This window comes from Macrotis lagotis, chromosome 1, assembly GCF_037893015.1.
Source record: "Macrotis lagotis isolate mMagLag1 chromosome 1, bilby.v1.9.chrom.fasta, whole genome shotgun sequence".
Lineage (NCBI taxonomy): Eukaryota > Metazoa > Chordata > Mammalia > Peramelemorphia > Peramelidae > Macrotis > Macrotis lagotis.
Window position 1 is genome coordinate 703,983,021 of NC_133658.1, and position 27,446 is coordinate 704,010,466.

At 37.6% G+C, this 27,446-nt stretch overlaps 1 protein-coding gene and 1 long non-coding RNA gene across 2 annotated transcripts in view; one reads left to right on the forward strand and one right to left on the reverse strand.

The window, feature by feature from the left end:
• Positions 1 to 12,344, reverse strand: part of GCA (grancalcin) — a 61,926-nt gene extending 49,582 nt beyond the window's left edge. Inside the window, exons 1-2 of the mRNA XM_074215838.1 lie at positions 12,211 to 12,344; positions 3,682 to 3,852 (exon numbers count right to left, since the gene is read on the reverse strand). Of these exons, the coding sequence (XP_074071939.1) occupies positions 3,682 to 3,852; positions 12,211 to 12,237 (198 nt within the window). The 5' untranslated portion in view covers positions 12,238 to 12,344. The remainder of the gene's footprint in view (positions 1 to 3,681; positions 3,853 to 12,210) is intronic.
• Positions 12,345 to 12,404: 60 nt separating this feature from the next.
• Positions 12,405 to 14,278, forward strand: LOC141507829 (uncharacterized). Its single transcript, XR_012474278.1, has 3 exons — positions 12,405 to 12,790; positions 12,995 to 13,104; positions 13,269 to 14,278. It is a non-coding gene; the product is annotated as an uncharacterized LOC141507829 (long non-coding RNA).
• Positions 14,279 to 27,446: the final 13,168 nt, after the last annotated feature.

The following is a 27,446-nucleotide window of genomic DNA, read 5'->3' on the forward strand; positions in this document are numbered from 1 at the left end:
ATAAATTGGATTTGAGTGAGGAGGTTGTGCTAAGTCACCAGTCTCACTTTCTCCTCCAGAACCATCTAGGTCCAGTAGCCAGATATGAATCAGGACAACTGGAGATGGCCCTGGATGTGAAGCAATGAGGTTAAGTGACTTGCCCAAGATCGCACAGCGAGTAAGTGTCAAATATCTGATTCCAGGACTGGTGCTCTCTCCACTGCACCACTACTTAACTGCACAAAGGACAATAACTTGAATATATTTAGAAATCACTTAACAGATCTCTGTTGAACTGAATGGCATTTTCACTTGCCTTTAGACACATAATAAAGCCCACTCCATTTTTCTCTTCAAAAAAACCCGTTAAAAATATCCATTCTTTTAAAAATTAGCAGACATTTACAGTATTTTTAACAGTAGCTTTAAATCTCATATTAAGTTTCATAAAGTCCTGTGAGATAGATAATGAAGTTTTGTTAAATCTACCTTCTGAAAAAGGAAACTGAGGCTCAGAAAAAATTAAGTGAAAGATTTTCCCAGAGTCACACTGCTACCCAAGTCTTCTTCCTTACTAAATCAAGTATTCTGCTACAATTTCAATTTCCTTTCATCTTCTGGTTTCAATTATAACAAAATATGAATATTGATATGATTTAGTTCATCCCAAGATGAACAAGGTCACTAAATAAGATTATCATAGTTAGAAAACTAATAGTTAAGCCAGTTTATATAAGGGAGGATGAACTGGAGGATAAAATGAAACAACAAATGTGAAAGTGCTTTTAATAATGTAAAGGATTAAGATATAATTGTATTACTATTATTACTATTTCAATAATGGGAATTTATTTTTAGGTTTTTGCAAGGTAAATGGGGTTAAGTGGCTTGCCCAAGGCCACACAGCTAGGTAATTATTAAGTGTCTGAGACCAGATTTGAACCCAGGCACTCCTGACTCCAGGGCCGGTGCTTTATCCACTACGCCACCTAGCCGCTCCTTGGCAATTTTTTTAAAGTCAAAGAAGGTATTGATCATTAATCTCATAGTAAGTTACTAAGAGGGTTTATAAACAAAATACTGAATCTGAGCCATAAGGCCTATTTCTTTATTTGTTATTTTTGAGTGATTTCAGTCCTATCTGACTCTCCTCACCCCCACCCTTTTGGATTTTCTTGGCAAAGACAATGGAGTAGTTTGCCATATCCTTCTACAGTCCTGTGCTTTGCCTGATAAGCTGGGCCTCCTAAATCCCTGTATCAAAGCAAATCAGAGACTGCAAATATTAGGTAAATGCTTGTTGACTTGTTTGGTAAACCTTATAACTTGGATAATGGTTCTTATTTGTGATTTGAATTCAAAAGGTCAATTTACAACAACAACAACAAAAAAAAAAGCAACTCTAAACCCTTACTCTAGTTTACCTTTTCTAAGAACAGGATAAAGCTGACTAACTTGATAAAGCAATAATTACCATAACCAAAGTTCCTCATACTGAAAAAAGTATAAATTACCAATTTACCTCATAAGAAAAATAAATAAAGTATTGTAAGAAAGCATTCTATAGGGGCAGCTAGGTGGCGTAGTGGATAAAGCACCGGCCCTGGAGTCAGGAGTGCCTGGGTTCAAATCTGGTCTCAGACACTTAATAATTACCTAGCTGTGTGGCCTTGGGCAAGCCACTTAACCCCATTTGCCTTGCAAAAACCTAAAAAAAAAAAAAGCATTCTATAAAAAATGTCTACTTATATTGATCTAATTTAGTGAATATTTATTCACAATTTAAATATTTAAATACAAGATTTTAAAATAATAATTAATGAATTCAAAAGCCTATCTCCCTTTCCTGTCTCTTGATTTTACCAACTTTATCCCCACATAAGTAAAAGTAAATTGGTTAAATGTGCTTTAATTCTAAACTCTAAAAGCACTCACTAATATAAAGATTTTTCTAATTTTCAAATACAGAAAAGGAAAGCAGCACAGAAAAGTTAGAAAAAGGTAAGGAGACAAAATGACATTATTATTCATATGTCTTAGTATTTATAATATTTGGGAAGACTAGGGAGGTACAGACTTGTGATTTCACTGGTAAAGGAATTCAAAGATCTCCAGTTAAGGCAGAATATTAACTGTTCTGCAACTTAATAGTCTTAAAGAGTTCCCAGAGTCATTGAAAGGTTAAACAATTTGCCCAGAATCATGAAAACAGTTTAGTGGATTTGAACCAAGGCCATCTTAATTATTTATAATTGAGTGTACATATACATATATATATATATATATATATATATATATATATATACACACACACATACATACATACATATATACTATGTATATATTTAATATATAAGTATAAATATAAATGTATTTTATAATTATTTATAATTAAGGCCTTAACCTGCCCTCCATTCACCAAGTCATTCAAAGGTATGAGCAATAACAAGAAATCTACAAAAGTCATGCAAAGATTTCCTAGATATAAAGGTAAAAGTTGAGAAAAAAATGGGGAACAAATTTTTTCCACTTTGTAATTCTTCATTGTCTGTGGTTAAAATATTAAGGGAAATATGTGATTGGGGAAAAAAAATTCTGCACCAAGTTTCACTGATAAATGTCTCATATCCAAGACACATACATAACCAATTCAACCAACTTACTGTCAAAAGATATATAAATAGGCATTTTTCAAAAGGCTTTCAAACTATCAGCAACCACATGAAAAAATGCTGCAAATCACTAATAATAAAAGTAATGGAAATTAAAACAATTCTACAATATTATCAATGTAATCTATCAAGTTGGCAATGATGACAAAAGAAGAAAATGACAATTGGACTATGGGGAAATAGGCACATTAATGCACTACTGATGAAGTTATGAATTAATGCAAATATCCTGCAAAGCAATTTGAAATCATGCCCAAAAAGTCAGTGTCCTTCAACTTAGTACCTTACCATTGCTAAGCCATACGCCTTGAAGAAAGACGAAAAGAATTCATAAATATAAAAATATTCATAGCAGATTTTTAAAGTAGACAAAAAGAAAACTAAAGGGGTACCTAACTGTTTGGAAATGGCTAAATAAGTTATGGTATGTGAAATATTACTACACCATAAGGAATGATGAAATGAATAGTTTCAGAAGAAGATTCCTATTAAATGATGCACAGTGAAGGAAACAAAATTTGAATGATTTCTAGAGTGGCAACAATATTACAAAGAAAAACAACATTAGACTTTAGAACTCTGATCAATGCAATAACAAGTCAGGATTGCAAAGGACCAAAAATGAAACATGCTATTCACTTCCTGACAGAGAGGTGATGGATGGACTTAAAATATAGAATGAGACATTGCTTTCTGGACATGATCAATATGGGAATTTGTTTTGTACGACTTCATAGATTTGTTATGAGGGTTTTCTTTTTCTTTGTTTTCTATTCTTCATCAGCTTTTTATTTCAAATGAAAAAAATTTATACTGGGCTTAGTCAAATAAACTTAAGCATCACCTTTCACCAATCTACAACTGACACAATGGTCCTCATAAATTACAAAAAGAACTATTTCCAATAAAATTAAGATTAATTTACATTTAGATTAGGATAAAGAGTTTCAGGGGTTTTTTTTAATATAAATGTTGTCATACCAATTCTCTAAGTCTAATATCATTACACAGAATTTGGCATTTTTACCTGTCCAGCAATAGCAGTGAAGTAAGTCCACATAGGGTCACTCGCTGAATAACCACCAGAATATGCTGGGTATCCAGAGTATCCACCATGAGGCATATTTGGCACTGTTCCTGGCATTGGCTGTCCCATTTGCATCTGCATTCCAGGCATCTGACCACTGTAACCTCCATACTTGTAAAAGGAAAAAAAAAAGATTAAAAAAACTGCATTATCTACTAAACTTAATTGTTAAAGGGTGGGGAGAGGGGGTTGAGAGGAAAAGGGTTATAATTTATTTGCACTGCTAAATTCCCTGTAGTTGCCAAGAATTAAAATACTAGGTTTACCAATTACAAAAGCTCTATACATCAAATCCTGGAATTTATTTGAGAAAACTTTATTCAGTCCTCCCTCCATTCATAGCATTAAATAAGATTGTAGTAAGATAAAAAAAGGAGATACAGGCACATCCTGCCTAACACAATTGATTGATTGGTTAAAAATGTTACAGGGTCAATTATATTCCTAAGAACAGTATTATACATGGGAGATTAATTCCACAGGGTCAAAACTTAAAATTATTAAAATTTTAAAATAGGTCTTTAGAGAGATCTGAAACTGTAATCTTTATTATGTTAACATGTAAATATTAAATATAAGCAATAAAAATAACATCAAATTTTAAAAGAAGGACTTTTGTAAGAGCTTAAGCACAAAGAGCATTATCCTTATATAATGACAATGGTTACTCATATTATTCTAAAGTTTACAGAAAAATAGTATGTATTAAAACATTAAATAGTTTACCTTTACTAGCCTAAAGTTTTGGTTTGTACACTAAATTTTGAGGGGATAAAATGGCAACTTCAAAACTTTAGTTTTCTTCTTTAATCATTTTTAGAGATTAGCTACTTAGTCACTTCAGGGTTTTGGTATCTAACTTTTTTAAGGGTAAAATAGTGATACAATTATACCTGAACAGCAGTTCTTTTCTTTTCATACAAAAAAAATATATTTATAACATCTTGATTCATTAGCAACACTTTTATGCATTTCAGATCTTTATTCTACAACTTGATCACTTCTCAAAAATTTTATTAGCTTTCTCAATAGTTAGCTCTTCAAAGTTCTTTCAAGTTAATCATCAGAGTATCTCCTCAATTTTATTCCCTTTCTTTATTTTGATTATCCAACTTAATGAGATCTTAATTTACTAGTTCCTAATTGTGAATTTTAATTATGACCTCAAAATCTTTGTTGTCTAATTCATAAAGCCCTAAGGATACAATTTCTACTTTGATGGCAGTTGGTCAATACTAAAACTCTCTGAAATCCTGAATACTACCTGGGTACAACTTTTGCCTTGACACCATTCAATATTAAGAAACTTCTTTACAGATTTTCACCCTGGTAACATCTGTCTTGAGAATGTGAAATTCTTTTCAAAATTGTTTGATATGTCTATCATCAACTCTTTCAGCTGAACCAGTTTGGCAAAAAGTATGACAATAATTCTTTAAGATAGTAACAGCACCTTGACCCACAGACTGCAATAATAATGCTGTAGTGAAAGACAAAAACAGAATTTCCACTAAACTCAGTGCTTCTAGATCTTTAGGATGCCCAGAGGCATTGTCAAAAACTAGCAAGACTGTTATGGCAAGGTTATTGTCAGAGCAATATTAAGTCACTGTAGGTTAAAAATAACCAATAAACCATTCCTGAAAACATTCAGTTCCACAAAGTTTTCTTATCAGTCTTCCAAAATGCTGACAACACTTTATGTTTAATCATTTTGGAAATAATATTCTAAAATATAGCTCACATTTTTTTCTTCACAAATTAAGCCAATCTCAGTTGCATTTAAATATTTTGCTATATACTGTAATCACACTTACTTTAAATATTTCTTTAAAACTGTCTGGATAAAACCTGACATTAAGCTCCTTATCTAAACCCTGTATAATTAGTTACAGTAGAGTGTGCTACACAGGTAAATACTTAGTATTTGTTGAACAAAACATAACTTAGCACTTTACCCAACAATTTAATAAACTACTTGCATCTTGCACTGATAATTCTGCAGCAAAAGACTCATAAATGTTTTCCTTTGTTTTTCCATCATTAATATTAAATAATTTATATTTTTATGTTTTAAACCTTTCAAAGTTTTATGTGCTAGAATTTTCACCAATCTAAAGATGAGGTAACAATCTCAGAGCATTTAAGCAATATTGCTTATACTCACATTTATAGAAAACAATGGTTCAGATTTCAATCTGAGATTTTCCAAGTCACTGGTTTTGGTTTTTTTTAACCAGGGCAACTAAGTGCAGTGGAAACAAAATCATGGAATTTTGGTATAGATTCCCTAAATTCAGATTCAAGTTAGCCTTTTTTGCACAGTTACTTCAGTTAAAAAGCAGCTGGACATATCAATGACTTAAAGAAAATAATGCATTTAGGAGGACCTGAGTTCAAATTCAGTCTCAAATGGGGCAGCTAAGTGGCACAGTGGATAGAGCACCGGCCCTGGTGTCAGGAGTCCCTGAGTTCAAATCCCAGCCTCAGACACTTAATAATTACCTAGCTATGTGGCCTTGGGCAAGCCACTTAACCCCACTGCCTTGCAAAAAACCCTAAAAAAAAAAATAAATCAGTCTCAGAGACTTGACACTTACTAGCTGTGTAATCCCGGGCAAGTCACTTAACCTTGCTTTGCCAAAAAATTTTTTTAAAAAGTAATGAATTAATCTTCTGATAAAGAAGCATCCATTGAAAGGCATGAGTGATGTTTTGAGTGAACTAGTAATTTCACTACTTTTTAAGGAATTTCTTCAACTAATTCAAATCTTTACCTTCTCTACAACTTATCAATCAGTAAACAAGGATTTATTAAGCGCCTACAATGTATATAAGGCACATATAAGCACAGATGTCACATACCATTTGTGTGGTTTTTTTGTATGTTTAGAACCTATTTACATCTGCTACCCCCAGCCCCAATGGCAGTTCGGGGATTCTAGAGACTATTTCATTGTATTTTTATTCCCAGGAACTAACACAAGTGCACAAAATAGAGGTGAGGCTTAATAAGATAAGTTTTTAAGATATTTATTAAGATAAATACTTGTTTGCTTGACTAATTAATAAACAATATACACAAAAGACAAAATTCTTATTATTCCATCTCTCCCTTTTTCCTCTCCTCCCCTCCTAAGCCATTTCAACCCTCATCAATCCCTCAACCTCTTAGCATTTTCTCAGATTATCAACCTGTAATAACTTTACTTGCCTCCCTTCCCAATTTTAATTCTAGATCTGACCTAAATCAACTTTCACCAGTCATCAACTTTCAAATCTTCAGATAACTCAATCTTTCATCCTTACAATCTTTTTATTCCCTCCTAAAGTTCTCCCTGACTTACTCCTCATAGACACTATCCTAAATTTTTTCTTTTTTTCAAGCTTCCCTTTCCTACTATTCCCTATTCCTATCCACACCCCCTCAGACTCTCAGACGAGAACCTAACCTCTAATTTTACTGAGAAAATTGCCAGTTCACTCTTCTTTTCATCGCAAAATTCTTTGACAGCACTTCACATACATACACATACACTGTCTCTTCCTTTCTCTATTTATTTGATGAGTCCCTTTTTCTTGTCTAGGCCAAATCCTTTATGTGTCCTTGATTTCATTCTCTTAATACTCTCTTCAAATCATTCTGTCTTCCACATCTCCTTTACTTACTGTCTTCAAACATGGCCAAGTTTCTTTCACTCTTGACACCCTTCACTATATCCTTCCAATCCCTCCTATTATAATCTTTTATCATCTGTTCTCTCCCAAAGTCCTAGAAAAACTATCTATACTCACTGCTTCCATTTCTTCTTATTCTTCTTCAACTCCTCTAAATCTATTCATCTTTCAACTGAAACTATTCTAAAGTGAATCAAAATCTCTTAATTGCCAAATCTGATAGTTTTTTCTCAGTCTCATACTTCTATCTGCTGCATTTAATAATATTAACCATTCTTTCCTCTGGAATACTCCCTCTTCTCTGAATTTTTTGTGATCCTTTCCTGGTTCTCCTTCCCACCAAACCTCTCCTTACCTTCTGGTTTATCAGGTGTATCACAACCTTAACCATGGACTTTCCCAAAGGTTCTAGTCTGAGTTCTTTTCACTTATCTTTATGCTGTCTTAGTGATATCAGCTCTTATGAATTTAAATATCATCTCTATTCAAATGACGCTCAAATGAACATCAGTCTATCATTAGCAACTTGATGGTTGAAATAGATGTCCCAGGGACATTTCACACACAGAACTCATCTTTCTATCCAAACTCCATCTTCTTCCAAGCTTCCTTATTTCTGCTGAAGGCAACACTATATTCATAACCTCAGTGTTGTGCTCAATTTCTCACGCTCCCTCATACCATAGTCAATCACTTGCTTCATCTTATATCTTTGCACTGGTCCTTCACTTGTTCTCACAAAATCCTCACCCTTCAAAATACAGTTCAAGCAACACCTACTACACTACATGAAACCTTTCCTGACCCCTGCAAAATCTTCCTTCCTGATGACTTTATCTTAAACTGCCTTGCACTTATTCTATTTATATTTAATATATACATACACATATATACTTATATTAAATGTATATTTGCCAACTCCTCTTAAAATATAAAATGAAATTGTTCCATTCTTTGTATTTATGTCCCAGCGTCTAGGATAGTGACATACATGCAGTAATTTTTGCTTAAGGATTAATTAAAAGTATTTTTTGAACTGAACCTTAAAGGAAATAAGAGTCTATGAAGCAGAGGTAAAGAAGAAATGCATTCCAGACATGGGGGCGGGGCAGCCAGTGTAAAGATAGAGATGAAAGATGGAATTTCATGTATGAGGATCAGGAAAAAAGATCAGTTCAGCTAAACTACAGGGTACAAAAAGGGAAGCAATATAAAGAAACTGGAATGCCTAGATGGTGACTGGTATTAAAAGGGCTTTAAAAGTCAAAGAGAGGGGGGCAGCTAGGTGGAGTAGTGGATAAAGCACCGTCCTTGGAGTCAGGAGTACCTGGGTTCAAATCCAGTCTCAGACACTTAATAATTACCTAGCTGTGTGGCCTTGGGCAAGCCTTGCAAAAACCTAAAAAAAAAGTTAAAGAGAGGTGTTTGCTCAATTCCTCACTCAATCTTTCCTATATTTCCTTACTCAACTAAGGTTGAGTAAAAAAGTGATCTCAAATCTAAACTCAAGGAAAATCACTTTGGCAATTGTGTGAAAGTGGAAAAGGAATCAGAAGAGATGAGGCAGGGAAACCAAATAGAAAGTCATTTAATAGTCTGAGTGAAAAATGATAAAGGATCTAAAATAGAATGGTAGCTTATGTGAAAAATAAAAAGAATTAACTTGAGATATGTTGCAGACTTCAAGTTTTATAAACAAGTTGCTTGAGCCAAATGAGAATTGGAAGTCATGACCAGGGTTATATACAGCTAACATCAGACAGAGGTGGGACATATCTTCGGTCTTCTTATGGACAGCCCTTGGTCTATTCCATGCTTTATTTAGGTTTGTTTACTTGTTTTAAAATCCTCATATGCTCTATTTTTAACCTACTTAACTAATATTTTAAATTACCTAAAGGAAGACTAAAACAAGATTCAAATCACTCTAAACTGAATGATCTTCCACATACCAACTAAATCAGTATTATTTCATAAGCTATTTCAAAACATACTTGATTAGATGTTATTTTTTCATATAAATCAAATATACCAGTAATTATTGCAAATAATTTGGGGTTAATGTTTGTGTCACTGATGATCATTTAACAAACAAAAAATTTTTGTGGTTTTGATTTGTGGCAGAGAGAGACCAAATCTAATATGAGCATTTAAGTTTTGTTAAGTATCTGGCAAACCTAAATCTTTTTGAAAATAACAGCTCTAAATTGGAACACTAATGCACTGTTGTTGGAGTTCTGAACTGATCAGACCATTCTGGAAAACATTTTGGAACTATGCCCAAAGGACAAACTGCAATATACCCTTTGATCCTGCCATACCATTACTAAGTCTGTATCCCAAAGAGATCATAAGAAGGGGAAAGGATTCACATGAACAAAAAATATTTATAGCAACCCTTTTTGTGGTGAAAAAATACTGGAAACTGAAGGTGATGTTCAATGGGGGAATGATTGAACAAGTTGTGGTATATGAATATAATAGAATATTATTGTCCAGTAAGAAATGATGAGCTGGCAGACTTCGGAAAAACGTGGAAAGACTTTGTACAAACTGATGCAAAGTAAAATGAGCAGAACCAGAAAAACTATGTGCTGATCAACTATGAATGAACTTCACACTTCTCAACAATATACTGATCCAAGACAAAGGATCCATGATGGAAGATATCTAGATAAAGAACTTATGGCCTCTGAAAGCTGATTTTTCACTTTTTTTGTGGATTTTTTTTCTTTTGATCTGTTTCTTCTTTTACAACTATAACTAACATGAAACACTGTCTTACATAATATCCATATATATTCTGTATCAAATTGCTTTTTAGAAAGAGAAAAGGGATGGAAAAAAATTTGGAACTCAAAATCTTATAAAAATGAATGCTAAAAGTTGTTTTTTAAATAACTGGGGAAAAAATAAAATATTTAGAAATAAAATAATTTTAATTGAAGAATGATACTAGTTCATTCTCTAACAACTACAAGAATTTCATGTCCATTTAAAGCTATTTTTAGGAGAGACCATGTTAGAAGGCTTAACATGGCTATGATTATGATCACCTTAGGGCATTTTTATGAGAATTTTTTAAAAATTATACATTTGTTCACAAATCAAGTCAATATATGCTTGGCCTTTTCTCCTTAAATGAGATATTTCAAGAGTTAAACAGATACAATAGGCAGAAAAATCATACATTCCCAAAAAACTTATAAAAATGTTTCATGAAATTAAAAATATTTCTGTAATTTCATCTATATTGTGAAGTTATTTCTATTCTAAAACATCTTTTTAAACCATTATAATTATTAGGCTTTGCCTAGTCCTATTATACTTTCATTTAATGACTGCTTCAGTTGTAATATTAGACTAAATAAGTAATACAAAACAACCTTGTGGTATATTACTTTCAAAAAGTTATGCTTTTTTTAGTTTGTTTTTTGCAAGGCAATGGGGTTAAGTGGCTCGCCCAAGGTCACACGGCTAGGTAATCATTTAGTGTCTGAAGCTGGATTTGAACTCAGGTACTCCCAACTCCAGGACTGGTGCTCTATCCAAAAAAGTTGTGCTTTAAGCAACCACAGGCATTGGAGTGATACTCGGTACTACTGCAAAATTAGTCATTTCCCTCAAAAAAAAAAATAATTCAAATACATTTTAGACATCAAAATAAAAATGAAACAGAAGTAGATAAAATGTACAATAAACTCATAATATTTATGAGATCAAATAGTGGGGAAACATTCTTTCATCATTCCTATGTGAAGAAATTTCTAGTATTTTAATACGTCAAGGAAAGCTTCCTGAAGGAAGTAGTAGCTTGAGAAACACTAATGAAATAGATGGTAACCCAGGACAGGTCTTGCAGAAATAGTGAAAAAGCAGAGAAGAGTACAATCAAGAAAGTCCAAGAAAGACTAAATCGCGGTAATGAAGTACAATTCGTGAATAGCAAGGTTTTCCAAACAGTTAAATGAAGAGTTTTGAAAAAGAAGGCAAGGATCCCGGTCCACATCATTTGGGGAAGTTATCTCTAACACTCTAGAAGGCAATAACATTACAACAGAAGTCCTTTTCCCCGCGACTCAAGGGCGAAAGAGCCAGATAACACTGAAAATGAGTATTTTCGGGGCGGCTAGGTGGCCCGGTGGATAGAGCGCCAGAGTCAGGAGGGCCTGAGTTCAAATCCGGCCTCACACACTTAATAATGGCCTAGCCGTGTGGCCCTGGGCGAGCCACTGAATTCCATTTGCCTTGCAAAAACTAATAAAAAAGAAGCGCTTGTGTTGCTCGTGGCAGTGGCGCGAGGCTGGCCGGTCCCGCTGGGCTCCAGCCGCCAGCACTGATTTAAGGGCGTGAAGGATGCTCAGCCTCCCGGGAAGAAGCAACAGGTCGGCGGCGAGGCGACTGTCCCGGCCCGCGGGGACGCACGTCGCTCCGGGGAAACTTTCCCTCGGGCGCGGGGGGCCCCCGCACGCGCACCCGCACGGGTGAGGGCGCCGCCGGGCCGCATCCGGACAAAGCCCGGCCTGAGGGCGCGGGGGGCGGCGGGCCTGGGGGAGCTGGGCGGGCACCGCCCCGGCCGAGGCTGGACCCGGACCCTCGCCGGCTCCCCGGGTGGGGGGCGCGTCAGTCTGGGGGGGGGGGAGGGAGGAGGCGCGGCCTCGGGACCCCCCCCCCCCGCGGCCGGCAGGTGCCGGAGGCGGGGCCTCGCCGGCCTGGCACCGCCCGCTGGGGACGGCCACACCCCGAGGGGGGCGGAGGCCCGGGCGGCGGCACCGCGCTCGGGCTACTTACCCCCGCTCCGTATCCGGGATAGGCCATGGCGAGCGGCGCGAGGGAACACGGCCCGGAGGGACGGGAAGCGCGGCCGAAGGACGCGAGCGCGACTCTTCTTCTGCTCCGCGCCCCGCGACCCCCCCTCCCGCCCGGCCCCGCCTCCCGCCCCTCGGCCCCGGATTGGCCGCCGGCGATCTCGCGAGACTTCCGCGGCCGGCCGCGAGGACACGCGCGTGTCCTGCCCCTCGGGCTCGAGGGCGCCCTACCTCTCCTCGGTCGCGGGGGGTCGCTGGGGTGGGAGGCGGCTCCTGGCCGCTCCGTCCCCTCGCGCCTCCCCGCGCGCCCCGGGGCTCGGCCCGGACCTCCCCCGGGGCCCCGGTGTGGGGAGGCGAGGCCGGCGGGGCGAAGCGCTCCGCCGGGCTCCACGTGCGCCCCAGCCCCCCGCCATTCCCGGCCCCATCCCTACACCATCCCGCCGGCGCCTTCCCAAGGCCCGGCCCGGCGGGGAGGAAAGGGGCAGAAACAGGGCCTGCCCTACAGGGACTACAGTCATAGAAAGTCGAGCTGTCAGACAGCTGGGGAGCCGGGAGAAGGCCAGGTGAGAAGAACTTTTTTTTTTAGTTTGTTGGGTGTTTGGGGGTTTTTTTAGCAAAGCACTGGGGTGAAGTGGCTCACCCAAGGGCACACCCTAGGTGTCTGAGGCCGGATTTGAGCTCAGGTACTCCTGACTCCAGGGCCCGTGCTCTAGCTGCCCCGGGAAGAGCTTTCAAGGTCAAACTGTATCTTTTATTTAATCTTGAAGCCATCCGGGAGTCAGTGGAGTTGAGTGAGTACAGGGAAGTGATAGCTGCCGCCGAACTTGGCCGGCAAAGTGGATTGGATAAGAAGGAAATCTGTTACCTGGAAAAGCAGGTGAGCTACCCTAGACTCATACAGGCCCTTAATATTGACTGATGAACGTTGTCCATCTTTGCCAAGTTGACGGAATTACTCAAAAAAAAAAAATCTTCCCCGAACCAGTACACGCAGAGGAAAGGTAGATTATGATATTCCAACTCTATCACTTTGTTTTACAGATGAGAAAACTAAGCCTCAGGTAACGTGATTGGCCTTCTCTTCAGATTGTGTTCCCTCGCTCATTTCCATGACACGGATCATGGGATGTTTTATCCTTCTATTTGAAGTCCTGGGACTTCAAAGGGCCTTCTTCCCGCAGCTGCCTCTAATCAACATTACAATCTTAGAACATTTCAGCCGAAAGGCACATGGAGTTTAGAACTGCTTCCCAATAACCTTTGTCAAACTGGGGCATTTGGTGAACTTCCTGCTACCCCTGTGAGAAAAGACTAGTTTTCCAATTTTCAAGTAAAAATAAATGATGAATATTGTTTAAAATGGGGAGGAGGATCATGAAAAGATCCAAGTGTTCCTTTCTTTAAACAATTTAAGGATTTATTCCCCAAATTAATTTCTCCCGTCTCATTTAAAATTCCAGTGATTTTTTAAAATTTTTTATTCTAAATGTAACAACTTCCAGGGGAAAAAAAGAAAACATTTCCATCTACAAGGTGAAACAGAAGAAGAGTTGCATGAAAATGCACATCTCTATTATGTACAGATTATTTTTTTTAGAGTATACAGTAAATTCAGTTTGTTCCTTTCAAAACTATTGTCTGTCAGTCTGTCAAACATTCATTAAGCACCTACCGTGTCCTAAGCACTGGGATATCAGCCTGAATATACAAAAGATGGCAAAAGACAATTCCAGCTCTCTGGGAGTTCACAATCTAATGGAGGATAAGCAAACATATGCAGAGGCAAGCAAACTATATTAAGAATAAATAGGAAATAAATAAAAAGAGAAAGTACAGTGTAGAGTACTAGAGTTTGACTTCCATCTCACACACTTAATAATGACCAAGCCCCATTGATCTGAGGCAAGTCACAACCCCATTGCCTTAAATAAAGAAAAAAGTTTTTTAAAGAGAGAGAGCAGTAGAATTAAGAGAGTCTGTTTCTAAGTCAGTGACCCTCTTTTTCTTCATACACTTATCAACATTTTCATTAGAGTTTCCAAATCCAAAAAAAAAACCCAAATTTTTAATGAAACATAATGCTTGAACAAATGGGCAAACAAGCAAAATAAATCTTCAAATTAGTCATATTCACAAATGTATGTCTAATTCTGTCTTTTAATCACTCTGTCAGGAGACTTTTTCAGCAGACCTTTGGAATTGTGGTTGGTGATTTGAGTGATCAGAGTTTTAAAACTTTTCAGTTATTTTTATTTACAATGATATTACTGAATCAAATATTCTTTTGGTTTTGCTCAGTTCACTATGCATCAGTTCATAAATTTCCCCAGTTTTCTCTGCAACCATTCTTTTTGTTATTTCTTAAAGTTTTATAATATACAATCTGTACAGTACAAGGACCAGAGTCAGAAAGTCCTAAGTTCAAATCCAGTCTCAGATATTTAATAACTGTGTGACCCTGAGCAAGTCACTTAACCCTGTTTGCCTCAGTTTCCTCATCTATAAAATGGTTTGGAAAAGGAAATAGCAAATCACTCCAGTATCTTTGCCAAGAAAATCCCAAATAGTTTAACAAAGAATCAACACAACTGAAAAAAATAACTAAACAATAAATTCATATAACAATTTATTCAACTATCCACAAATTAATGGGCTTCTCTATTGACTCCAGTTCTTTTCTAAGACAAAAAGAGCTGCCCATAAATGTTTTTATACATTTTTCTTTTTTCTTTCTATGGTCTTTCTGTTTATAGTCTCATATTAGTATTACAGGATTAAAGGAAATGTAGAGTTCTGTAACTACTGGGGCATAGATCCAAATTGTTCTCCAAAATGGCTTAACTAATTCACAGTTCCACTTAAAATGTATAAGTGTGATTGTCTTCTTCCAACCATTTCAGCAACTGATATTTTCTTTTATTGTTACCTTTGAAAATCTGATGGGTTTTAAAGTAAAATCTTAGAGTGTTTTTAATTTTCATTTCTCTAATTATTAGTGTTTGGATCAGTTTTTTCTTTGGGTTGCCTAGATTTCTTCTTTTGCCTTATACATATCCTTTGTCTATTAATCCATTGAGGAATGAATAGCTTTCATACTATACATCACATATGTAATATGATATCTAGCCTTTATCAAAGAACAAAAGTAAGCCTGCTTGAAACATGTTAATTATGCAAAACTAAAGGAAAAGCTAAAAGAAACAAAACTTCTCATTGATTTTCTGACTTTGTAGAGAGGAATAAAACACACATAAGCCCTTCAAAACATGGAACAGTTCTTTTTTGAATAGGAACAAGCAAAAAGGTCCATGGCAATGGTCCAAGCAAAACTCTAGAAACAACTGGTAAAACCTAGTTCATTAATATACCCAATTAAAGGTTTATACTTTTAGTTCAAGCTAAATTATTAATAGAAATTGGGGTGGCAGTTTAACAGATGGTTCTGAAGAAGTAGAAAGAAAATGTTTTTCATAAAAGGCTTCAAATGATAAAGTAAAATAAGACAAAATAAAAAATATTAACCGCTCAGGCATGAAAAACTTACATCATTAAGAGAAAATTTTTTTAGCTTTTCAAAGGCATATTTATTTCAAAAAACAGGTACAGACATATTCTCCAACATATAAGGGCCACACTCTTACATGTTATGCTAACTATACCTCACTTTCTACCATGACACTTTGAGTTCTGGGGTAACCAATGGGCCTCACATTAGCACAATTTCTACATAGGGGCCCAGATTTGGCTATAGTATGAGTCTTTATCTCAGCTATTGCCTCAAGGACAATGCTGGGCTAGCTATAAAATCTTTGCAAGGATTTGATTCCCAAACTCCCCTATTCCCAGATGGCCTGTTCTTCTGGCCTTTCAAAACTAATAAGTTCAAGTTTCCAATCTCCAACTTTATTTGCCTAAAGCAAAAAAAAAAAAAAATGAAGAATTAGGCAGGGAACAAAAGCCCATGTTCATTCAGTCATATAAATTGAAATTTTGTTTTATATTATGTTTATAAAATTTATTGTCAAAATAAACAGTTTTGAGCATCTAAAAAAGTGCCAGGTACTGAGCTCAGCTGGGGATACAAAGGAAGTAAAAAGTCAGTTCCTGCTCTCAAGTGCATCCATGGGAGTTGCATCCCTGGAGGATGTACCCAAGGGAGAAGACAAAGAAAACAACCCAAAAGTGGTGAAGAGTGGAGGTATCACCTGGAAGAGTGAAACCCAGTCATAAATGAAGAGATGGTTGAACCAGGTGCCTTGTTCAAATTAAATTTATGAGAAGAGCTCTCCTTCCCAGCAGAAGACTTTCTTTGTATAGCTTTGTCTTTTCCTTCCTTTAATAAGAAAGAAGTCTTCCAAGGAAGTAAGATTAAAAGAAAAGGAAAGGCTGAAACCAGGCCTTTTGAACTCATCCCCACTTCAAATCTTAACTCAGGTTCTACTACTTCAGTCAATTAATGAGACTGATGTCCACCATGTGGTTGGCAGACCAGAGTCAGCCACCAAAAGTCTATATGTACTTCAAATTCCTCTATGGCATTTTTATTAATATGTCACTTCTCCCAAAAATGGGCTTCCCAGCTTCTTCAATATAGGAAATTGCATCATGGCACTCTACACTTGTTCATAATAATTGTTATGAGGATCACTGATTTCATGAAGTAACATCTTGACTTGTACATGAATTAGATTTAAGTGAGGCAGAGTTTCCAAAGGAGACAGGGTCACCAAAGTTCAGAAGTCAAGAACACTGGTCTTGGCTCAGGATGCAGTGGATGACCTTGGCAAGACCTTGGCATCTTTGATGTCAGACCAAACTTTAGATACTCCTCAGCACTTGCCTCAGCTGCCTTTATGGCTATGGGAACAAATTGTTCTCATCTATCCATTGGGGTGGGGATTGGAATTTTCACATGCTTGGGGTAGACACCCCACCAACTCACCAATGGATTTGAGGCCCATTGGTTACCCCCAAATTGGTATGGCCCTTAAACATGCTGCAGCTTCTTAGAATCACAGCAGAGAATTGAGTTTTTTGGATAGGTGCTACACCTCATATGCCCCTTAATGACTAGGCTCATAGCAACTCCTTCTTCCCTGCCATCCTTTGAAAAATTCATTATGCTCTCAAAGCCAGAGGGGAATTTAAATGAAAATATCTCAGTTTCACTTCACTCTTATAAAATTGGCCATACCAGACAAAAAAAACAGATAGTCATCATAAGGAAAGTTGAAAGATACAATACACAATTGAGGCTGTGAACTGACATCAAATTAGAGGATGTGATAGTTTTTCTATTCCACTGGGACTTGTCAACAGTGAGTTTTGCCCTTTTAAATAATTATATTTCTGAATCTGTAAAAATAGAGTTTGGGTATTAGCAAACTTTCCTTCAGATACTAAGGGAAGCCTCCTTTAATAGAGTCAATTTAGCAATTGAAAAGAGTGTTAGGGGTGGCTAGGTGGCGTAGTGGATAAAGCACGGGAGTCAGGCATACCTGAGTTCAAATCCGGTCTCAGACACTTAATAATTACCTAGCTGTGTGACCTTGGGCAAGCTACTTAACCCCGTTTGCCATGCAAAAATGTAAAAAAAAAAGGGGGGGGGGAAGAAAGAAAGAAAAGAGTGTTACTCTTTTTAATCCTAAAAGAATAAAGGTTTGCCTTATTCCTGGGATCAAGAGGCCCTCCAGCTATATTTTGCTTTGCCCTTCCCCCCCATTCTATATTGGGGGACCATACCCTTCTTTGATTGGACAAGCTGGGGGTGATATTTCAAATCACACCTTCTGATGGTTAGGGTTCTTTAAGGACCACAGTGGCCTCCATTTTGGGAGAGTGTAGCTCTCCAACAGGATACATAGCCCCCCACCCTGTTGGCCTATGTTATTCTTAGACAAATATCATTAAATATGCTTGTTAACCTAATTCCATTTTCTTTCTTAAGGCCAAACTTCTGGAAACTTTTGTCCTTGATTAGGACAAACTCTGGGAAGGATAAAACTTATTTATTTCCAGCTGACCAAAATTCAATGAGAGCTTCTCATTTTGGGGAGCTCATTCTTTCATAGTATGAACAATGATTAGCTTTCTCAATTTTAAGTAAAATATATATGTATATATATATATATATTATAAAAATTGACTATTACTCAATTTAAAAACTTTAAAGGGCAAAAGATCAAAGAAATACCCAAGCATTCCCTTTAAAATAGCACTGAAATATGATCAAGTCACATGCCATATAATAAAATAATGAGGAATTCAGAGAAACATAAGACTTAGGAATTCATGCAGAATGGAGGAGCCTTAGGAAAGCAAGATGAAGGAAGGAAGCAAAAGAGTATTTTTTAAGAGCTCACCATGTACTAGGCACTTTACAAATATAGCTTTTTACCCTCACTATCATGCTAGAAGGTAAGTGCTATTGTGATTCTCATCTTACAGTTGGGGAAACTGAGACAGAAGAGCTTAAATGACTTGCCCAGGGTCACACAGCAGAATGTGTTTAGTGAGTAGTGAATAATATAAACAAAGACTACCTTAAAATAAAGGGCAGTGCCAAAAAGCTGAACAATGAGTAGTTGTCCCAGAAAATTTATAATAAAACATATCTCCCTCCTCTCAGCAAAACTTCTTTCACCTTTTTTTCTTGTTTAGTCATGTCTGACTCTTCAGTGACCCTTTTTGGAGTTTTCTTGGCAAATATGCTTAAAATGATTTGCCATTTTCTTCTCCAGTGAATTAAGGCTAGTGAGTATCTGAGGTTACATTTGAACTGTTTTTTCCTGACTGTAGACTTACAACTCTATCCACTGAACCAACAATAAATTTTTCTATATTTCTATTCAGGCAATGTTAAGCATTCTTTTGGCCAACCACATAAAACTTTAAAGTATAAAGTCAAAGTCAGGGGAGGGCTCTCAACCTCTGATGGGGGGTGCCCCACAACTTAGGATAGGGGTGAGGAGCAAGGTATCACACATTTCATTAAAAAGGAGTACCTGCTCAATTATGCCAAAGAGCTCCACAAAGCAATGGCAATCCTACCCCCTCCAGTTTATGGGCACACCCAGTGACCCTTTAGACAATGGGATTTGCTTTTAGAGATCAACAATACAGAGAAAGAAATCTTCTGGAAAATGTTGGAGAACAAATTATATTTTTCTTCCATAGCTGTCATTCTCCTCAGCAACTCAAATACTAGCAGGGTCACCCCCTCCTTTTTGAACTCAGTCTCTCTCCTGCCTGAGCCTTTTCTCAGGTTAATAAATTGGAAGAAAAAAAGGCACACTTGGGGCAAATCCAGTGTCTCTGCCAGGCTTCTGCTTAGTTTTCTGATCCTTTCATATGCACACAAGCTAGAGTCTGAAAGGGAAACAACTTTATCTCTTTCTCTTAATCCCTTAATTTCATGAATTTGGGGCCATTAATCAATATCTAACATCAAGCCAACAAGTATTTATTAAGCATCTACTTTAGATCAGAACCTATTAGAGATACTGGTAAGGACATTTCATTCCAAAGGGGAAGGAAACATGTATACAAGTACCTATACAATATAAATACTAAGTAAATGAATCCTAGGACTTCTGGGAGTTTGGCCTTTACAATAATATGTATTAACCTTCAGAGTTTATCCTAATAAGGGACAAGCCTTAACTTCCAGGATTTGATCTCTCAAATAAGAACAAACTAGAATTAGGTTAATATACGTGTTTTTAATATTTTGATATTTCTTTAAGTCCAAGTCCTGGAGGGGAGGGAGACCTGGCTGGAGTCTTAGAATGGGAATCTTATACATTCTACTTTGAGAAGGCCAGATTTGAAAAGCCACCTCCAGCCTGTCTATCAAGGAAGGGAGGGCCCTCAACCTCTGATGGGGGGTGCCCCACAACTTAGGAGAGGGGTGCAGGAGCAAGGTATCAGACATTCCATTAAAAAAGGAGTATCTTCTCAATTATGCCAAAGAGCTCCACAAAGCAATGCTAATCCTACCCCTCCAGTTTATGGACACACCCAGTGACCCTTAAGACAATAGGATTTGCTTTTAGGGATCAACAATACAAATATATACTCATAGTTGGACTGGGATCAGGAAAATTTTCATGAAGAAGGTTGAACTGCATCTTAAAGAAGGAGAGGAGCTCCATGACATGGATTTAAGTCTGTTCCAAACACATGGGACAGCAAAAACAAGGCACAAAAAGGGGAGACAGTGTTATGTGGAGGAACACGGAGAAGGCCAATTTGACTGGACCAAAGGGTGTGTGTAAGGGAATAATATCCCAGGAAACAAACTGGAAAAATAAATTGGGACCAAGTTTCATAAGACTTTAAAAGCTGTGTTATTATTCAGGCCTGTCTGTGACTCCATTTGGCATTTTCTTGGCCGATGCACAATTGAGGAAACTGAGGCAAGCAGCTTTAAGGGACTTGTCTAGGGTCACTAATTGTGACTAGACTCCCATTTTCATTCTCTAAGGAAAAATAAACAGTGCCTTAAGACCACCATTGCGGGGAATATTCTCTAGAAATCTGTTCTGGATTCACCCACCTGGGTGCTTTCCATCCTGACCCTTTTCCTTGTTCCATGTACCCTAAGGTGTCTCAAGATTCCCATTAATTCCCATTAATTTATTCCCTCTGCACTGACCTCTGTACCTTATATTAACACTGCTGTTGTCCAAGCTATGAAATGAGGTCATCGAACTTTAGTAAAGTATCCTGCCCCTCCTCCCTGGCAAGGACTCAGTAAATCCCTGCCCCTCGCAGGCAAAAGACATGCCCCAATTGACAAAACCTTGGTATTGTTCCCTAGTCTGAAAGGATTGAGCTTTTGAGCTATCATCCCTCATGGACAAATCCCTAATTACCTCATCTCTGCTCTCTGGGTTACTGCCCCCATCAATATCCACTGAATTACCTCATTTTCCTGCCACCCCTCAGTAGATTGTTGGTCCTCCTTTGGGAGGGCAGCCCTACCACCAAGCCTCTCTTGTAAACATTCCCTTATTGCTCCTCCTCTCAAGGTGGCTTAGGTTGCTTAGATCCCAGTGGTTTCCTGCTTTTAGTCTTTCTTTCCCTCAGCTTCTGCTATCCACATCAATACTTAAACCTTTTTTCTGAGTCGGAATCAGTCTTTTACATTATTTTTTTTCATATTCTACCTAAATCTTTAGCTGGCTACATTTTTTTCCTGGCATCAAGGTGACCCCTTTCAGAGAAAATTGCAGTCTCTGATGGAGTCAAGACACAGTACCACAAACATTGGGAAATGTCAGTGTTGGGCCATGTCTAGTCAGCTTTACAGTTTCTGCCTTTATGTTCTGTGAAACCTAATCCCAAATAGAGCCCAGTTTTCTCACTGGAGATCCCATGTATACAAGCTGCTGGCTTCAGGGAAGTAAACACACACACAGCCTACTTCTGTTTGTCTTCTTCAGGCGAAATGCTAAGGGTGACAGTGTCTGAAGCCAGATCTGAACTCGCGAAGAGATACCCCCCTGCCTTCATGCCAGCCAGCTGCCCTGAAAGACTAAAGAGAGGAATTTTATATTTATAATTTTGGAGGCAAAAGGGAACCACTGGAATTGACTAAGTAGGAAAGTCTAATTTTCAGGTCTTTGCTTGAAAATTACTTTGCCAGCAATTCCCAGGATGCACTTGGGGTGAAGAGAGTTTAGGAAGGGAAACTAAAGAGACAAAAATCAAGCAACAAAATCCAAAGGAGGGGATGGTCATCAGGTCATAACCTAAAATGTCTATTCACAATGCATAAATCATAGATAATGAGCAAGAGACACTAGAGAAAAATGACCTCATAAGGTAGATGGGGCCAGGACTGAGTATGATCCAGCAAAGTGTCCTGGTTAATCGTATCCTTATTCTTCTCCAGGTTTTACTCCTAATTTTCTGTACTTTCTCTCTATGCCCTAAAAGCAGATCTGCCCCTCAAGAAGGCTTTCTCCCCATTACCCCCTCTCTTAGTTTCCTTTTCTGTGTGACCTTCATTCATTAGGATATAAGCTTCATGAGACCAAGGAATTTCTTTTCATTTGTATTTGTATTCTCAACACTTAGCCCAAAGCCTAGAACATAGTAAATGCTTGTTGACTTCAATCTCTTTTCTGATAGGTATTTATTAATATTTATTGCCTCAGGCACTGTCCTAAACACCTTCTAATTCAAAGAAGAAAAAAAAAATCCTTGCCCTGCAAGAGCTCACATGCAAACAACTATATGAAAAAACTATGTACAGAATAAATAGGAAATAATTGCAGAGGGAAGACATTAGAATTAAGCAGGATTGGGAAAGGCTTCTAGTAGGAAGGAGGGGTTTCATTGAGACTTGAGGATGCCAGAAGGCAGATATGAGAAAGAGAGAATTCTAAATTAAAATGGTTGGAGCCCAGAGAGAGTGTTGTTTTAGGGAAAAGTAGCAGGTCAATGTCACTGGAGTGAAAGGGGAAAGGGGTTGGTCAGGAAGAGCTTGTAATGCCAAATAGAGAACGCTAATGTAGGAAGTAATAGGGAACCGCTGGAGTTATTTGAGCAGGGACTTTAGAAATTTGACTCTAAGATTTTGTTCCTTAGTGAACTACTTCTTTGAAAAGTTTACCCAGAGAAATGATATTAATGAAATCCTTTCTAAACAAGAAACAATTTATTATTTTCACTTTTATTAAAATTTAGGCTACACAAACTTTTTGAGAATAGAGACTCTGTGTTTATTTTCTGTTCAATTCTGAGTTCATTGTCGATCCTTAATAGCAATAAACCTTTGATGACCTATAGCATAAAAGAAGTAATATATTATTCAAATGAAATGAGTCAGATAACCACAACTCAGATGACTTGAGTTTCAGTACATATTCAAAAAATCAATGTAAATAAATAATAGATAAAATACAGTCAGAAAGTTAGCATTCTAGAAATGTTGAAAGGTGATGCCATGACATACAAGTGAAATGTATTTAAGTGAGGGAGGTCTGTGCTAACTTTACCAGCCTCACTTTCTCCTCTGGAGTTATCTGGATCCCTGGCCAGATATGAATTAGGATGACTGGAGATGGCTCTGGATGCAGGGGGCTAAGTAGGCCTTTTTAATGTGAGATCTTTAACAGGTGTCAGTTTGACTGAGGCAAGGTCCCAGTGATTAAATCTAAGTAAGAAAGAAATGAGGCAAAGACTGAGCTCTTTAATCCAGTTTAAAAAAAAAAAATCAACCTGGAGGGGAAGACACTCAGGGTTTCTAGCCAAAACAGAAATAATTGCTCTTTGCATGCATTTTGAACCAATCAGGACCCAAACAATAAGCAAATGAGGCTTGGTCTGGAAGCAATTGTTGGCCAATCAATGAGAGCCAGAGTGATTTGGGTTTAAGGCATGGTCTTTTAAGAAAGAAATCTAGCAGGTAAACCAGCTAGCAGCTAAGTTCATCCTATTATTAGAGGACTCAATCACAACAGCATTAATACTTTTTTTTTTTTTTAGGTTTTTGCAAGGCAATGGGGTTAAGTGGCTTGCCCGAGGCCACACAGCTAGGTAATTATTAAGTGTCTAAGGTCATATTTGAACTCAGGTACTCCTGACTCCAGGGCTGGTGTTCTATCCACTGCACCACCATTAATGCCTTTTGATGCATCCAGGAAATTTAGATGCAGAAAATCAACCAGTGGATGCTAGCCATTTCTGCTAATAATCTGAATAGAGAGGATTTTAGGTATTTCATGGGGTTTTTTCTCCTATAGTTCATTTCATTTAATCTTAACACCAAAGTTATAAGGTAGGTCAGATAGATTTTTATTCCCGTTTTGACAGATTAGGAACTAACCTAAGAAAAAGTAACTCATATTTTGGAGGGCAGTTAGGTGATGCTGTGGATAGAGTACCTGCCCAGGAATCGGGAAGACTTATCAAATTTGACCTCACACTTACTAGCTGTGTGACACTGAGCAAGTCACATAATCCTGTGTTTGTTTGTTTCCTCATCTGTAAAACAAGGTGGAGAAGGAAATGGCAAACCAGTCCCATTATCTTTGCCAAGAAAAGCCCAAATTAGGTCACAAAGAGTCATATACTACTGAAGAAACAACTGAATCCCACCACCAATATTTTGTAGTTGGAAGACCCTTTAGAGATTATGGTTCCAGCCCACATCTACAGCATGAATCTCTTCCACAGCATTCAAAGAGGTAACTCAATTTCTGCTTGATAACATCTGATGATGGGAAACCCAGGTTCCCCAAGAGACAACTTACAACATTTTTGTGCAGTTCAAATTATTAAGAAGTTCTTCCTCATAATGAGCTAAAATCTATATCCCTTGAACCTATATACATGTTCTTCTCTCTGGACCTTTCAGAACAAGTCTTTCACATGACATACTTTCACATATTGTGAACAGTGAGCACAATTGACTGGATCCTCTCTCCTTCAAGTTAAGTTTTCTCAGTTTACTTCATCTACTCTTTGTACAGCAAAGCACATTAATCCTGGGAAAACCATACAACACACGAAAATGTATTGTAACCAAGGCAGAGTATAACAGAAATCTTGCCTTTTCTAAAAGTGTATTAATACTGCCTAAGAGCCCACTAATTTTTTGATGGTCATATCATAATGTGGACTCATTCCAAGATTACAGTCCACTAATAGCCTCATGTCTTTCTTCAAAAGAATTGTTTGCTAGTTATGCCTCTCCCATCTTTTATTTGTTCATGTAATTGATTGTTTTAACCCGTTTAAAACTTTATATTTATCCATATTGTATTTCAAAGTTGTGTAGCCCAGGTTTCCCAGATAAGCATTTTGCATGAAACTAAGAGAATGCTGATAAGACCCAGACTGATTATGTCAGGGACAGAGCTTGATGCAAGAGCTTTAGAAAGGAGAAGTATGTTTCATCCTTTTCCATAGGGACATTCAAAGCACCAGACTCTGTATGAGGCCAACAACAGAGAGGAGAAAGAAAAAGATGATCTTGCAGTTATGTAGGGGAAAGTTACATCCCCAGCATGTCCCTGATTTCTAGCTGGCCTTCTCATATGCGGGAAGGAATGATTTTAATCCTACTCTTAGCTAAAGAGTTCATTCATTTTTGTGTATTTTCTGGTATATTCTAATTCATAGAACTTCAGTTTGATTTTGCTATTTGCTTAAAGGTGTTTATTCCACATTCATTCACTATGATGGTTTTTGTATAATTGTTAGATGAGAAGGAAAGGGTCAAGCTTGGAGTAACCCTGGCCCTGCCCTTAAGAGTGATTGGCTAAGGGGCAGCTAGGTGGCTCAGTGGATAGAGCACCAACCTTGGAGTCAGGAGTACCTGAGTTCAAATCTAGCCTCAGACACTTAATAATTACCTAGCAGTGTGGCCTTGGGCAAGCCATTTAACCCCATTACCTTGCAAAAAAATAAAAGAAAAAAAAGCTTAGAAGAAAAAAAAAGAGTGATTGGCTGGCAGGGCAGCTAGGTGGTGCAGTGGATAGAGCACTAACCCTAGAGTCGGGAGTACCTGAATTCAAATCCAGCCTCAGACACACACCAAGCTGTGTGGCCTTGGGCAAGCCTCTTAACCCCATTGCCTTGCAAAAAAACTTTTAAAAAAAAGTGATTGGGAAAGATACTTTTCACTTTGAACTATTTATGCCCCTAGACCAGCAGCATTTATGGTAGCAAATATAGGGAGCAAGCCCTATACCCTTCTTCTAGAGCCTCATGACCTTAGACATTCATTTTATTTAATTCACCATCATTGGTAACCAAATCTAATGTAATAAAAGATAATTCCTTTTATGAAATATATTGATTTCATAGCAAAGGGGTGCAGTGAATAGAGCATTGGACCTTGAATCAGTAATAAATGAATTCCAGTCCAGCCTTAGATACTTACTAGTTGGGTGACCCATTAGCTTTTATATGTCTCAGTTTCTTCAACTGTGAAATGAGGACAACAGTAGCTCCCACCTCCCAGGCTTGTTATGTAAATCAAATAAGATGACTGAAAAATGGTATACTGCAGGAACTGAATAAATGCATCATCTCTTCCTTTATCTTCCCCATTCCCTCAAAATAGGAATCACAGTCTCCCTTAAATGAGGTTGAGCAAGATTTCAGAGAAATCTATCAATGCTTTTCTTTGAGTCACCTATCTAGTCATTTTGACAACCCATTTGGACAGATACAACTTACCTGAGCAAGATATACCTTACAGTTAGATTTAACTCTATAATCGTTCAATCAGCAAACATTAAAAATACTATGCATATCCTTATAATAATTTGTATAACTCAAATGAGTTATGAAATATAGATGAAATTAAAGTATCACTTGACTTTTTAACTTCTTATGTGATCCCTGAATCTCCATTTTCAGTATCACTTAGAACCATTAGCATGATGGGTAAAACTACTTGTGTTACCCAAGTAATAATTATAAATACTATTTGAACAAACAACGAGTTAGTCTGCATCTGAACTCCAAACAAATTGCATTTACTGGATTGAATCCTAGCTCTGCTTCTTACTATGCAATACTAAGGCAAACCTTTGGATCTCAGTTTCCTCATTTGCAAAATTAAATGAGAGGCTAGATGACCTCTAAAGTCCCTCCATCTAAATCTATGAAAAGTCAAATGTGCTTCTTGAATATTTCAATGGAAAAAAAAGTAATATTTGAATGTTGACATTTAGATTTGGATGAATAAAAAGTTTCTATTATAGAAAATTCTCCATAATTAAATCATTATTAACCATTATTAGTATTAATTCTAATTAATCTAATATTAATTCTTATTCTAATGGTGGCTTAGAAAAGAGAGAGTTTTGAGGCAGGCATACCCACTAGTGGGTTATTGCATTAGTCCAAGTGATGAAGGCCTGTACCAGAGTTGTGGCAGTGTCAGAGTGGAGAAAGGGCCATATTTGACAGATGTTGGAAAGTTGAAATCTACAGGCCTTGGCAATGGATTGGATATGGGAGGTGAGAAATAGTGAGTAGTTCAGATGATATATAGCTTGGAAACCTGAGGGACTGGGGAGGGTGGTGTTGCTCTCTACAGTATTAGGGAAGGTAGGAGGTGAGGAGAGTTTCTTTGATGATCTCATTAATTCCCATGGATTTAATTACCATCTCCATACAGATAATTCTCAAATCTACTGATCTCTCAGTTGACCTCCAACATCCCATCTCCAGCTGTCTTTCAAACATCTCTAA